The sequence below is a fragment of the Medicago truncatula genome, chromosome 8 (genome assembly GCF_003473485.1).
Source record: "Medicago truncatula cultivar Jemalong A17 chromosome 8, MtrunA17r5.0-ANR, whole genome shotgun sequence".
In the NCBI taxonomy this organism is placed as follows: Eukaryota; Viridiplantae; Streptophyta; class Magnoliopsida; order Fabales; family Fabaceae; genus Medicago; species Medicago truncatula.
In genome coordinates, this window is record NC_053049.1 from 38,975,983 (window position 1) to 38,990,489 (window position 14,507).

Consider the following 14,507-nt stretch of genomic DNA (forward strand, 5'->3'; position numbering starts at 1 on the left):
AAAAAAAAGCAAAATAATAGAAAGGAAATATGCAACAAATTTTTTGAATCCTTAAAGTTTTTCAAAAGACTTAAGAACTTGTATAAATAATATGAGAGATAATAGAAAATAAATTTGCAACCAATTTTTTGGCTCCAAGAAGTTGCTTCTAGGATAATGGTTAAAGAAACAAAAAAAAAAAATTAAAAATATCACTTTTTAAATTTTTGAAGAGTTGAATGCACAAGTTCCAATGCAAGATTATTATATTTGTTGTCCTAGCGAGCGTAGCTAAGTTGATATAAACAATGCATAATATATATAAGATTTAGGGTTCGAATCTCGGACACCACAACAAAAGATTACTATATTTGCTTCATTCTCGAACAAGCATTCCCCTCGCAAATAAGATATGGAAGAGAATCTTTGACAATAGAAAACGCGTGGTAAAGAAAAAACAGTGTCACATCATTTTCGCGATGTCTCAGGACAAAAGTGCTCCTTACTTGGAGGTGCATCTTTTTTGAGGAAAAAAAAACGTAGTATTACAGAAAATATCACAGTAAATATACTCTTCCTTGATTTCCGTAAAAAAAAAAAAAACATTATTCCTTGATTTATTCGCATGTTTCAACTCAGACAAAACCTTAACCTAACCGGTCGCAACAGCTTTATGGGATGACCACCGGCGGCTCGCAATGAAAAGAAAGAGAAACGACTCTCTCAATTCTTCAGATGATTTTGATTTACCTGATGATTGTTGGCGATGTATCTTCCGATTCCTCAACGATGATGACGACAACCATAAACAACGCTACATGGAGTCTCTCTCTGTCTCCTCCAAACACTTCCTCTCCGTCACCAACCGTCACAAATTCTCTCTCACTATTTCTGATCAAACCCTCCCTTCCCTTCCTCGCCTCTTCCAAAGGTTTACCAACCTCACCTCACTAGACTTTAAACGCTTCTGTGGTGATCTAGATACACTTCTATGTCAAATTTCTAGTTTCCCATTGAACCTTACATCACTCAATCTCTCCAACCATCCCATCATTCCACAAAATGGTTTGCGAGTTTTCTCACAAAATATTACAACTTTGACATCTTTCCCAATTTGCATCTGCTTGATTTGAGCGATTGCAGTGGCATATCTAATCAAGGTATTTATCATGTTTTAAGGAGATGTTGTGACATTAGACATTTGTACTTGGCCGATTGTTCAAAAGTGAACCTTCACAGAATGATCTTTGATGTTCCAAAACTAGAGGTGTTGGACTTGTCATATACAAGAGTTGATGATAAAACACTCTATGCCATCGCAAAGAGTTGTCGTGGGCTTTTGCAACTATTACTTCAAAATTGTTGTGATGTCACGGAGAAGGGAGTTGAGCGTGTGGTTGAAAATTGCACACAATTGAGGGAGATCAATTTGAGGAACTGCCATAAAGTGGATGCTAATGTTGTTACCTCGATGATAACTTCAAGGCCATTGTTGAGAAAGATAATTGTCATGTCATAATATAACATGTGGGTTATATATATTCCATTTTAGACCAGCAGCCAGGGAGTTTATTTACCTCTTTTCTTATTTGCAAAAGTTTTCTGTTTTTTTAATGATATTTGTAAGAAAAATAAGAGGTAGTGTGGATATGCATGAGATTGAATCCCCGGAATTGAACTAATTATTTGACCAATGGATTCTGTAGATATATGTCAACTACCTACGTACTTTGTATGTTTCAGTTAAGTTTTTGATTGATCAGAATCTCATTTATGCTACTTTTGTTGTCATTCATTTTGGAGATTTTCAATGATATCTTTCATGAACTGAATTATTGAAATGTATGACTCCATTGAGTGACTAAGGTAGGTTCTTTTAATAATATCAATATATGAATATGTTGTGTTGTATTTCAAGGAACAATTCTTTTCCTGTGATCATTATCACTCAATAAACTGGGGAATAGGGCTTCTGATTAGTAAAGCAAAGATTCATGGAAGAAAAAATTAGGATATTTTGTTTAGTTCGACATACAAGATTTGAAGTGTCCTGCAATGTCAATAAGTTCGAATAGCTTAATAACTTTTCCATTAGCGATTTAGCGGCCCTCATTATAGCTATTGCATATCAAACCACTATTCCATTATCCGAGCAGGATGTTTTACTTGATTCATTGAATTTGAGAGCAAAATTTGACCAAAGGAAAATACAAATTACGTATATTATCTTGGTCCTTATTTCAAAATATGATGCATTTCTTTGATTCAATGTTTTTTGGACAATTCTACGCTTAAACCCTGAACCATATTATAATATTCACATTTCTAGTTCGCTTAATTATTCAGTTCAGGTTTTGGAAATTGCTATAATTATTATTTTATTTTTGTTTTGGTTTCGTTTCCATAAAATTTCACCTTTTATGATTGAAGTATTATAGATACTATCTGTGACGTTAGCATGGATTTCTATTTTCTATGAGTTGTTCGTGGACATGTGTGAATTTCGCAATAAATCATGTAAAAGAAGTAAGGAGAGTAACACAGAAATTTTATAAACCTCGTGATATTCAAATGAAAACAGTCAAATCATGACCAAACTAGGATCTTCAGTTAGCTTACTTCAATTTTGACTAGATACGTGTGTGTATACCGTGTCATGTTTTTTTAGAGAAAGCTATCCTCGACTTATATCTGTTTCACATGCATTGCATAATTTTGACTAAGTACTTCTAAGCCACTCTTACACTTTATTAACTGAATTTTGTTTGTTTCATTATATTAACTCTTTCTGCATGTCAAGTTTCTTAAAGCCTGTGGTACCTTAGCAGGAATACCTGCTGAAATTTGGAAAACGTTAGAGAATTGAATTGAATTCTTTCAAGCACTTGTATTGAAATTGATTTAAGTTTCTTTGAGAACATACCTAGCAGGTATTCATGACCTAAACTGAATTCTTTTAGCAATAGTATGCAGTTAAGTAATAAATGATAGAGTGATGAGTACATAAAACTTCCATTAAAATGATAGGTTCTCAAAGTGAAAAATATCTTGTACAGAGCAAATTAGGCATTAACCAACATATGAATAGAGCAGAGTGCTATAAGCCTATAAAGAATAAAAGCATTTACGATGACTATGGAATGATTTGAATTTGAATACGTCACATTTGCAAGTAAAATTCAATTGGTTCATGCCTACATATTGCTCCCGTTTGGTATCACTCAATTCATTGTGGTAACGTAGTATACAATTCTTAATAACGTCATATAAACTAGTCCAGTAGCTCATCAACTCAAAAAATCATGGACCAAATTAAAACGAATCCTACAAGTGTCCGAGGTAACTGTTAACCCATTTTGGTCACCTTAACGTGATTTTGTGGTAAAGAAAGTTGACACACAATATGCTAATACTTGTGTGTCAATTGTCATTAAATTAGTTGATTCAAAATATAAGAGACATCCAATTCTCTCCATGTCAATATTTTATGAGTGTAATTTAATTTGTATGTATAGTATAAAATTAATTTACACATCTATTCAAAGACATGTTACCACATCATGTAATGAATGTGACGTGTTTTCAAACACATGAAGTGACAACACATTGTTGAATATATGTGCAAAATAATCTTACACTAGCAATAGTGCATACATTTTGAATGTAAAAATATTTAGTTAGCATAAGGAAGAGACATCAGCAAGAATGAATGAAAGCACAAACTAGAAGATTGCTGTTATTTACACAAGTGTGATTTTCTATATGTTGCATATGTCAGAACCAGAGAACCATGACTGTTCTTTTAATTTAGCAAGCTCGCCATCCTCTTCATTATAAGATGGCTCAAATTGACTAACATTGTTTGCTACCTTGGTGTCATAATCAGTAGGCATGACAAAACCATTACAAGTAGGTTGTATTGCTTCTTCCATAGGCAAACGTGATTTGGCAAGGAGATCATTGAGTGTACTAATCTCAATCTCGTATTTCTTCTTCAATTTATCAATTTGTTTGTAGGCCTTTGCAGCTTCCTGTTCTGCATCCATTGCCCGCTTCTGCAAATCACATCAAAGTGTCAGGCTTAAAAGAGTGAACTTAGCTATTAGAATTGGTACATATTGTAAGAGTAATGAATGGAAGCAACACTGCTGGGACATAAAAAGAGGAAACAAATTAAGCACACAGTGGATTGGTATTACTCTGTGAACCTAGGAAGTGGCTCTGAATAACATATATATACCTAATAAATGTATTCCATTTCCTATTTGCTTTGAATGAGTTTCATAAAAAAAAATAAAAGCTATAGCTTCTTAACCCCTCTCCTTCCACTCACATCCCTTCACTTTTTGTTGTCAATATCATATTCCTTCTGTTCTTGTTATCCATCAATATATATATATATATATATATATATATATATATATTGATATTAACAACAAATCTCAACCGTTAAATTAAATTAATCCAATGGTTCACAACCCTCAATCAAATAAAAAGAACTAGTAAGATACAGGCAATTCATCCTTCATCTTTCTTTGTTTTGCTGCTGTCAACGCCAAATGAAACCTAATTCATCAAAGGGTTTTTGGTACTGGAAGATCGCTGATATTGAAGCAACCCAATTAGTCTAACTAAAATCACATAAAGCTATATTATATTATGATGATGCCACATGAAGCAATCAATTATGATGCCACAAGAAAGACACCATTGTTGTCGAAAGAATACTGAAATCGAAGAAATTGAGATATTGTTTATTGGCCAAAAATTGGTACAAAATTTAGATTAACGAATCCGTACTTGATTGGCTAATTTCATGAATTAAGCAAATAAGTCAAAGCCATGTGAATTAAGCAATTGAAATTGAGTACAGCAAAATCGAGGGATATCTTTGAAGCTGTTATAGATATAGGGATTTTTTTGTTCAAAAAAAAAAAAGAGAACAGCATAAGGAAAGGGAAAAAGGACGTACTAAGAAAACAATTTATATATATATATATATATTGACAGTTAATATGAACAATATTATCTACAATACACACTATTTTAGGTCAATTCCTTATTTGGTGGAATCTACTCCCAAAAGTGGTAAGACCCACTTAAATTTCAACTAATAGAAAGTGTACTGAAAATAATGTGAGAAAATGAGTTGCTGACACTTTTCCCAACCCATTCAACATATGGCCAAAGTAGCTTTACATACTAAGATGCTCCCTGGCACAAACTACACCACTGATAATATTTAAGTATCACTCTATACATATTCCTTTGTCCTCGAATTGAATAAGAAACACACTAATGAAATAACTAAAATCATCTAAGTTCTGTTTATTATTAGGCGTCATCCAAATTCATACTGATGGCCAACCTTATGAATGTGACAGGTACTACCATTTTCTCACTCTACATAGAATGAGAGTAGAAGAAGCGGATGTTTTTTTTTATAAGGAACATGTGACAACTGACAACGATAATGGAACAGGCAAGGAGAATACTGATGATGATGGATGATGGTGTAATTAAGTTGGGAGAAAAGAGAGAGGATGACAAAAAACACACAAGTTATTCAGTTGATAACAGTGATTAAAAATGTGCATTGATTCTTTTCTCACCTGAGCAGTGATGACACCTTCTTCTGCTTCTTTAAGACGTACAAGCAGTTCACCTGCAGCTTGCACTGCTGCAGAAGTATCCTTCAGTTGATCCTGAAGCCCTCTATTTTCATCTACTAGGATTCTCCTTTCTTCTTCTTTTTCTGCTTTTAATGCTGAAATTTCTGCTGCAAGGGTAGTTATGAGTTTAGACTCTGCACTTCTTACTGCTGTTCTGGAAGCTGCTTTCTTTATATCATCAATTCCATCATGGATCTTTCTATGCCTTTCAAGCAACTGAACATGTTTCTCCTCCAAATCTGCATACTGTTCTAAAATCCGTGCATGGCCTTCTATAGCTATTTGCATTGCATCCTTCAGTTCCTTGGAACACTTCCTCTCGGCATCTAATTCACGCTTCCTCTTTTCAGCTAACGACTTGTTAGCTTCAACTTCAGCTCTGAGTTCTTCGGAAAGGGAAATCCACCTGCTTTCTGCCTCAGTCCATTCACTTCTTTCCTGTTCAAGTTTTACTTTGGCACTTTCTTCAGTTGATTCAGGATTGTCATTTGCTTCAGCGCTAGCTTCGGTTGAATCGGGATTGGCAGTGAGGTTTGCTACCAATCTAGGTTCAGATGAATGAGGCAATTGCAACAGTGGATATTCCTTTCTTGCCGGTGAATGGTCCATATAAAAATGAAGCTGATTTCTTAAATTACATATCTCTTCCATTAGCACTTCCCTCTCCCCAAATTCATAGAAATTCTGATACTCTTGTAGCTTATCTTGTACTCTTTTTAACTCTATCTTCATCTTCAGAACTTCTGGATGATGCTCATAGTTCTCCTTCAAAAGCTGTTGAATGTTTATAGTTAGTCTTAAAACATCTAATACAGTAATCATAAAAGGGAAACCTTAAAAAGAACTTACTTTTACCTCATGTTCATGAGTGAGGGACACTAGCTCTTCGCTCATAAATTCCTCAGTGGGTAAAACACCATCCATAAGGCTCTGAAGGCGCTGGATTTTACCTTCCCTTGTCTGACCTATCACGGCATTGCATTCCCTCTCATGCTTGTATTGTTGCAACTACAAATGTTATTGACAATAGTCACAATAGATGATTATAAAATGGCCGCGGATTATTGTTATGAAACAAACATAAACTTACTAAGTGATTCAGCTGCATTATCTCAGAAGTCTGCTTTGCACATAACTCTTCCAGAGCCATTTCTCTCCTTATGGATCCTGCCAAAACCTTCTCTGCAGCCTATATCATAAGAGAAAGAAACTGTAATTAATAGATTGAAATTAAGCTATGCCGGAAAATGCATCTGAGATGCTGACACTCACTTTGAGAACTTGCTTCTTTGGTTTATCAGCAGACTCAGGGCAATCAACAGGTACCAACTGCATGTTTGAGTTGTTGTCAATCTTACTGACATCAAGCTGCATTCTGATTTTACAGTTATTACAGTTCAACATAACAGAATCTTCTTCTCCAGCATTATTGTCAACGAAAGTCTGTACTCCCACATTAACTTTATCCACTGGAAAAGTTAGCTTGGAATCCTCAGGTCTCAATGAGAGCCTCAACGATGAACGCCCAAAAGCTGCGCTGCTATGGTGGTTATCGATAGTTTCAAGACCATGCCGGATGCTAGCTGTTAAGTTTTCAGTTTTAGTAAGGAAATTTTGAGCTTTCAGACTAGACAGAGCATTAGACATGCTTTTCTGATTGACAGTCTTTGTGACCAAGCCACTCATCATGCCTAAGTCACTTTCACAATGAAGGTTATTCTGAGATGGGGACAGCTTTGATAAGGTCTTCAAACTCTTTCTGCTGCTGCTGATTGTTGGCGAAACACTGGGAGGTGGGGATTTGAGGGTTGGGTCAGTAGCACATTTTACGACGAGGGTAGCAGGGTTATCACAGTTCATTGTAGCACTAGGAAAATCAATGCATCGCTTAGTGTCAGAAAAACCAGCAGAATCTCTGCTCGTATCGCCGAGAATTCTAGCATGATCCTCAACACCATCCTCGACAATCTCCATCTCCTCGTCACCATCTTCATCAACATGAGGTAGTGATAACGGGTAATGGAGTCTAGGCTGCAATAAACATAAACTTCTTCGGATCAAAGCTGCTGAATGGCCTCCACTTGGATTGTAACCCTTTGTTTTAACTCGATGCAGCTCATCCTGTTTGATTTTACAGATCTAAGTTATTCAAAACAAATTTCATGCACTGGCCAGGAAAAGAGAAGGTTGATCATGGTGGTAGAGATATACCTTGAGTTCGCGTATTACTTCTCGCAATTGGTTCACATCATCATGCATTACTTCATTTACAACCGCTTTGTTCTTGATAGCTTTGACACGTTGTGCAAATCTCAATGTACTAAATGTTTCACTCCTACAACTGCAATGCTAAGTCGTGTAAAATATTTTTATTCCACAATACATAGAGAGAAAAGAAATTCAAATCACCAGTTGTTTACATATATACCTTTGCGCAGGGGAAATAGCGCAAAGCAGTGTTAATTTTGCATTTCCACCGAGAGACTCCTGCAATAAAAATGTCAACTTCGAGTCTCTGTATGGTATATGTCGCTGCTTTCCTGTCTGAGAAACTTCAGCAAGAATATTAATCAGATTCCTGCAGTCGGATTTAATCTCAGTAAGCACTTGGAATGATGGGAAAGTGATTGTAGAATTTGGTAGCCAAAGGTATAAATATGATGAACAAGTTACAAAACAGAAATGAATAGAAGTTTTCAGATTGAAATTTTATCCAAGCAATTGTTTGAGCAAAGTATGTGCCATGCCAACAACTAAATCAGCAGGCAAACATTTTGGTATAAAATGATATGTACTGAAAAATTGTTTCAGCTACATATTTATTGAGGCTGTACCAATAGAGGGGTTTGATAGAAAGATACAGAGGGAAATAAATAGACCTGCACATGGTTCTCACTGACTTAGAAAGAAAGTCTCACGGTGTACCACAAAGAAATCCTATGGAAGGCCTTATAAAAAAAAATTAGTTTATGTTGCAAATGTTCAAACTATAATGGATATCAACACTGGAGCAATGACTAGTGTATGAATATTTGAAATGGCAACAAAGGATTTTCCTATAACAATAACGATGGAATACACAAGCATGTCAAATCATACCCAAGTTGTGAAAGTGATCTATTAATGTTGCCAGCTTCCTTCAGACGGTACCCTGCTGCACCTGTTAATTTTTGTCGTTCTGACCCAGCTAAATCAACAAGATTGATTTTACTTGTTTTAAATCTGCTTTTACGATCTTCAATACTCTGCAAATTGAAGATATGAGGTTACATCAATTGCTCTTCTATTCTCACCTATGCTATGATGCAGAGAAATGTCTTCTGAACAGTTGTTTTTGCAAACAAGACATGAGAAAAGCAAATGTTTAGAAATAGCACATTGTTTCTTCGAACTTTATCTACTCCCTCCGTTCCAAATTATATGTCATTCTAACAAAAAAAATTGGTTCTAAATTACATGTTATTATTTTACAATATCAATGAATCTCATTAAAGCATATTTTCCTGCTATGCCCTTTATTTACTACTTTATCCTTTTCCAATTCCTTTAATTTATGTTTTCCATATCATTAATGAAGGATATTTTAGTAAAATAACTCATAATTATTCTTTTCTATACACCATTAACTACATTTCTTAATATATGTGAAATTGCTAGAATGACTTATAATTTGGAATGGATGAAGTAGTTAAAGATCGCTAACTGTTAGGACTTCTTACAATCTGCACCCGACCCATAATACAATTTAACTATTGTTCAAAACAATTATTTAACAATCTCCAGGCCACGGGATAAGAGTATATCACCTTGCATCGAGATTCAACAACACAAGTAAAAACAGTGTGTGAACGGGAGCTTTCAGAATTTACACTGGTTGCTCCTATTGTTCTGTTTAACAATCCCTGCACAGTGAAAGGTAAATAATGGTAAAAACACGTAAAAGATATAATAATCAAAGATCAATGAAAAGGTTTTCTAAAAAAATGGTTAATCGGGATTTAGAAGAGAAAAAGAAACATGGCAGTTGTGAAATGTGGACCAGACAGTATTAAAATAAACAAAAATATATCAATTAACTGGAAATCTAAAACTTCATAATTACTAGTTACTAGCATGAAAGCAAGGTCAAACGTCAAAAATAGAAAAGAAGATATATTCAAGTCACCCTTTAAGCAATTGAGCATTTCATTTCTCTTAATGACCAAATCAATTTTTTAACTAAATCTGCTTAATGGAGATTTGAGTCATACATGCTCAAAATGAAGTCCTGCCAACAAGCATTTCACGCAAAATACTTGTTATGAAAAAAAAGTAATGAAGTGTTTTTTTAATGCCAATTTTAAAGATGACAAATTCAGTTGAATGAGCCTTAAATGTTCCTAAAACTATAAAGGTTTGTCGCAATGGTGATGGAAAGAACAACTGTCCAATATGATTGATCAAATAAAATCCTAATAGAAGCACCACTTAAAATGAACTTATATATAGATCACAAATACAAATCTATCCCACAGTGATGTGCATTCATTATTTTGTTGTGCCTTTTGTGTATACACATTTATCCCATAGGGCCACAACAACACGCTTTCATTATTTGGTTGTGCCTTATGCGTATACAATTATTGAACATTCTTGCATGAATTATGGCAACAAGTAGTTTGTTGAAGAAATGAAAACAAAATACATCTTACGAAAACAAAATACATCTTACAAGATCAGCATAGTATTACAAATCCTTATTATTGAAACAACGCTAAAATAAGCATTTCATACGAATTCCTAGGGATAATTACTCTTCAAGAAATTTAACAAGGGAAAAAACGACATTAAATGTAAATGCATTTAGTATAGATGCATAATAACACAAAATCATTTAATTTGCCAACCATACACCGGATAAATATTCAGCGTTGAGAATTGTCTGTTCTTTCAGAGGATCAAAAAGTGCTACAGAATAGCAGTTTAAGACTAGTTTGACAATGGCTAATCCATTTGATAAAAAGCACACCTTTATCAAAAGCTGATTTACATCCTTCATAGTAAACACATGCTCCTCTGTAAGATTCTCGACGTAGATTCCAGATTTAACATCTTCTCTAATCTGAATAAACAACAGATAAACCAATTCCAGTATAAACACAAGTCAAATATGCACAAGGGAAGACTAAAGTGGTTTGGATTTAACCTGCAGGTTTCTTTTATTCGGATCTAACAGATCGGTTATGTGCTCATTGTATATCTGCAAAAACAAATTTGTATGTCAAAAATACTAGACAACAATTAAGAAGAACGGGAACAAATAACAAAATAATCAATAGTAATTCAATTCAACCTCAAGAAATGAACAGTGACATTGATACTTGAGTTGCTTGTCGGAGTGCTTAGTTTGCTCCTACACATGAGACACAACTATTAATTGATATAACAGCAAGGTTCGTAGAGTGGTCAAAGGATTCAACAAGGAATAAAACTTAAAATTGATACTAACTTCAGTTATGCGTGCAAAGAGTCGCTCAAAAACACGAGGGGCGAGACCTCCTTGTTGATCAATTGATGAATTTTCAACCGCCAAAGCATTGGGAGGACCCCACATAGTGTAGGTCTTTCCACTCCCGGTCTGCATTGAAAAAACAAAAATTGAAAATTCATAATAATCAAGAATAGTAACAAAAGCAAAATCACGGAGATGAAATTAGAAAGAAACCTGCCCATAAGCAAAAACAGAACTATTGAACCCAGCCAAACAATTCTCTACTAGAGGCACACCAATAAGCTCAAAAATATCAAGCTGAAAAACAAAAACAGAATTAAACAAGTAAACAACTAATAAATCAATTAATTGCAATAATATCACAAGATAAAAACAATTTAGATTAGAAATCATACCTGAGTAGCATCAATGTGAGCAATGGAATCAAAGGTGAAATCCTGACCGTTGATTGATAAAGAATTGCTGGAAACTTTCTTAACAATGGAATCTGCTTCGTCATTTTCACTGCGCACTGGTTTCATCCTCACAATAACCTAAAAAATATATATAAAATTAAAATTAAAAATTAATAAAAAATTTCGGTAATGGTGGATGAGGAAAAGAGTGGAATGAGAAAGAAAACCCACCTTGACGCCGGAATCGGAGGAGGTAGTGAGAGTATCATCGAGCTTGCGTTTGAGAGGGTTATGGTGGGAAGAGGGAGGCTTAGGGGGTTTGTTCTCTTTGTTAAATTTGTGCTTTTGCGTTGATTTGGGGTTTGAATTTCTTGGTACAGTCGGCGAGTTCTTCACTGTCATCGTTGCAAGCTTTTTGCGACGGGAATGGTGGAGTTGATTCTAGAGAGAGAAAGTAGAGTTTGAAATGGAACAGAGAGAGAGAGAGAGAGAACAGCGTTCTAGCCGTTGAGTTTGAATTTGAAAAATACTAACACGCGATGTGTATGAAATCATTCTTGTCTATAGTTTTTGTTTTTGACAGAATTTTGGGATGTACGATTGATTCGTAAACATAATTAAACATTAAAAAACAAAATTATTAACCACCTTGTAAAAATAAAAATAAAAAATTATTAACCACTATTGGTTTTTTTTTTATTAATAAATATGTTTTTAGTCCTTTTATAAATATATCATCATTTCATTTCTTATAAAAAAATTCTTCGACTTTTAGTCTTCCAAAAGTTTTTTAACTTCATATTTGATCTCTCCTTTTAAATAAGGAAGAATTCATATTTTTTAATATAAATTTTCTAAAAAATTTATAGTATTATAAGAATATAAAAAAATAGAATTTTTTTAACAAAATGTAAATTGTTACGTTTTTTGTGGTTAAAAATTTATATTTGATAATGTTTTGTTAATAAATTCTAACTTTTTTTAGAAGAATTTTTATAATATCATATATAATTTTTCCCACAATTTAACCTAATTTTTTTCCGCTCATTTGCTTTATTAGGTTTGAAATTATTTAACCTAACAAATTTCATCTAAAAAATGCATCGCACAAATTTCATTCCTATCCTCTTGCCTTTTTTTTTAAAGAAATATTTTTTACACTTATTTGATGTTGCACGTTTGTTTTAGAAACTATGAGCATATCAATGATCATGTTTGATGCCTTCTATTTTATACTTTTTATTTTGAATTTTTTTTTGACAATTTTTTATACACTTTCTTATTGAAGGAAATATTTTGTACACTTATTTAATATTAAAAAAATGGATCGCACTAATTTCATTCCTATCCTCTTGTCTTTTTTTTTGCTATCCTTTTGCCTTTTTTTGACAATATTTTGAACACAATACTAAAAAAATTCACCGCACTAATTTCATGCCTTTTTATTGATAATATTTTGTACATTTTTTTTTTGAACCAATTTCATGTCTTTATTTCATTCCTATTCAGTTACCTTTTTTTGACAATATTTTCTACACATTTAATACGTTTACAAACAGAATATCATAATTTTCATGCAAACTCGGCTACCCAAATTTCTATGTAAACTTGGTTATATATAACAAGCCCTAAACATGTTTCTCTCAACAAAAAAAAACCCCTAAACCGTGTAAAAATTTCACACACAACATAAAAATCATATATTTGGATATTCAGAGCTTTGCAAGTGGAAAGATGTGACCTTACAACTTATTTTTTTCGCCGTTCCCAATTATATATTACATTTTATTATTCGTATGTCAATCCATTTACAATAAACCCGAACGAAGCACGGCTCAAAAATGTAGTTTTTTAAAAATATTTTTGGGTGGTGTGTACAAAAAAAAATGAACTCTTTTAATATCACATTTTTTTAATGGTTGCACATGAATTTGAGAGATAATTAAATGAACACCGTTTGGGAGGTAGAGGAGGAGGATTTAGGGTTGTGATGGGAGAATAAGATGGAGGATAGGAAGGGTTGTTCAGGTGGAAGGGATTAAAACATTCCTTTTAATATATGAAATTATCTTCACGAAGATTTAATTTTGTTCATATTCTTCAAAAGAAGAACCCATTTGATGTTACATAATCAAATGACATGAAAAATTAAAACGGTACTCCATCCGTCTTTGAATAATAATCGTTTAAGATTTGTACACAATTATTAAGGAAATGATTAATTGTGTTGATTTAAATAGTAAAATTAGTATCATTTACAGAAACACATTTATTAATTGTAGTTAGTGGAGTAGTTAAGTTGGATGAAATTCAATAAATAAGGTATAACAATGAAAAAAATAATAAATATTGCATTGGTATTCTAAAGTAACAATTATTTTGAGAAAAAGAAAAAATGCTAAATAGACAAATATTATGAGACGGAGGGAGTAATAGTTATTTTTATCCGAGTAATCAACATAGTCCATCAATTAATATATCAAAATTTTAAAACAATAATTAATTGTGTCATCCGTTAGTCCAAATAGTATACGACGCTAAAATAATCTTTTAATGTTCACAATAACTCTTTTTATATAAGGATTGAATTGACAATAAATGAGTATTTATAAGAAATAATCATATGATAATAAGTAACTATATTTAAGGACTAATATGACAATATTATCGAAACATTTTAATATTAAGAACTATTTTGACTAACAAAACGCACAATCAGTCAATCATACTACTTCGAAATTTTGATACAATAAAGGACTATTGCAGGCTTGCAGCTATCCACTATACATTCAAAGACCAAAATGATTATTATCCAAAAAAATAAATTAAAAAATTGAAAGAAGAGATTATACATATAAAGACATTAGGATAGCATAGACTTTGCAGCCACCACCCTACGATGCTAGCTTTTTCATTCCACGAGTCTACTATTGACTTTAAGCCAAACAAACTATCATGTTTGAGGATATC

At 33.2% G+C, this 14,507-nt stretch overlaps 1 protein-coding gene across 2 annotated transcripts; it reads right to left on the minus strand.

Annotated features, from left to right (window-relative positions):
* Nucleotides 1-3,675: 3,675 nt before the first annotated feature.
* On the minus strand, nt 3,676-12,079 carry LOC25501772 (kinesin-like protein KIN-12A). 2 transcript variants are annotated; one of them, XM_024773330.2, is made up of 16 exons: nt 11,769-12,079; nt 11,538-11,675; nt 11,356-11,439; nt 11,140-11,268; nt 10,984-11,043; nt 10,837-10,890; nt 10,660-10,752; nt 9,458-9,553; nt 8,751-8,896; nt 8,080-8,229; nt 7,863-7,992; nt 6,924-7,772; nt 6,742-6,840; nt 6,501-6,659; nt 5,592-6,425; nt 3,676-4,034 (listed from the first exon to the last, which is right to left on the minus strand). In XM_024773330.2, exons 1-16 carry the CDS (start codon nt 11,937-11,939, stop codon nt 3,738-3,740), a joined length of 3,489 nt encoding a protein of 1,162 aa, XP_024629098.1. In that variant the 5' UTR covers nt 11,940-12,079; the 3' UTR covers nt 3,676-3,737. The 2 variants fall into 2 exon arrangements, with proteins under 2 accessions (XP_024629098.1, XP_013446601.1); XM_013591147.3 differs by having other exon boundaries at nt 3,738-4,034; nt 6,507-6,659.
* Nucleotides 12,080-14,507: the final 2,428 nt, after the last annotated feature.

Bases quoted from the DNA above. Each gene is read 5' to 3' on its own strand.
- LOC25501772 (XM_024773330.2), bottom strand. From the start codon at position 11,939: ATGACAGTGAAGAACTCGCCGACTGTACCAAGAAATTCAAACCCCAAA. The intron at 11,044-11,139 runs GTTAGTATCAAT...TCTCATGTGTAG, and splicing joins TCTTTGCACGCATAACTGAA to GAGCAAACTAAGCACTCCGA. The intron at 8,897-9,457 runs GTGATATACTCT...TTCAATTTGCAG, and splicing joins TTGTTGAATCTCGATGCAAG to AGTATTGAAGATCGTAAAAG.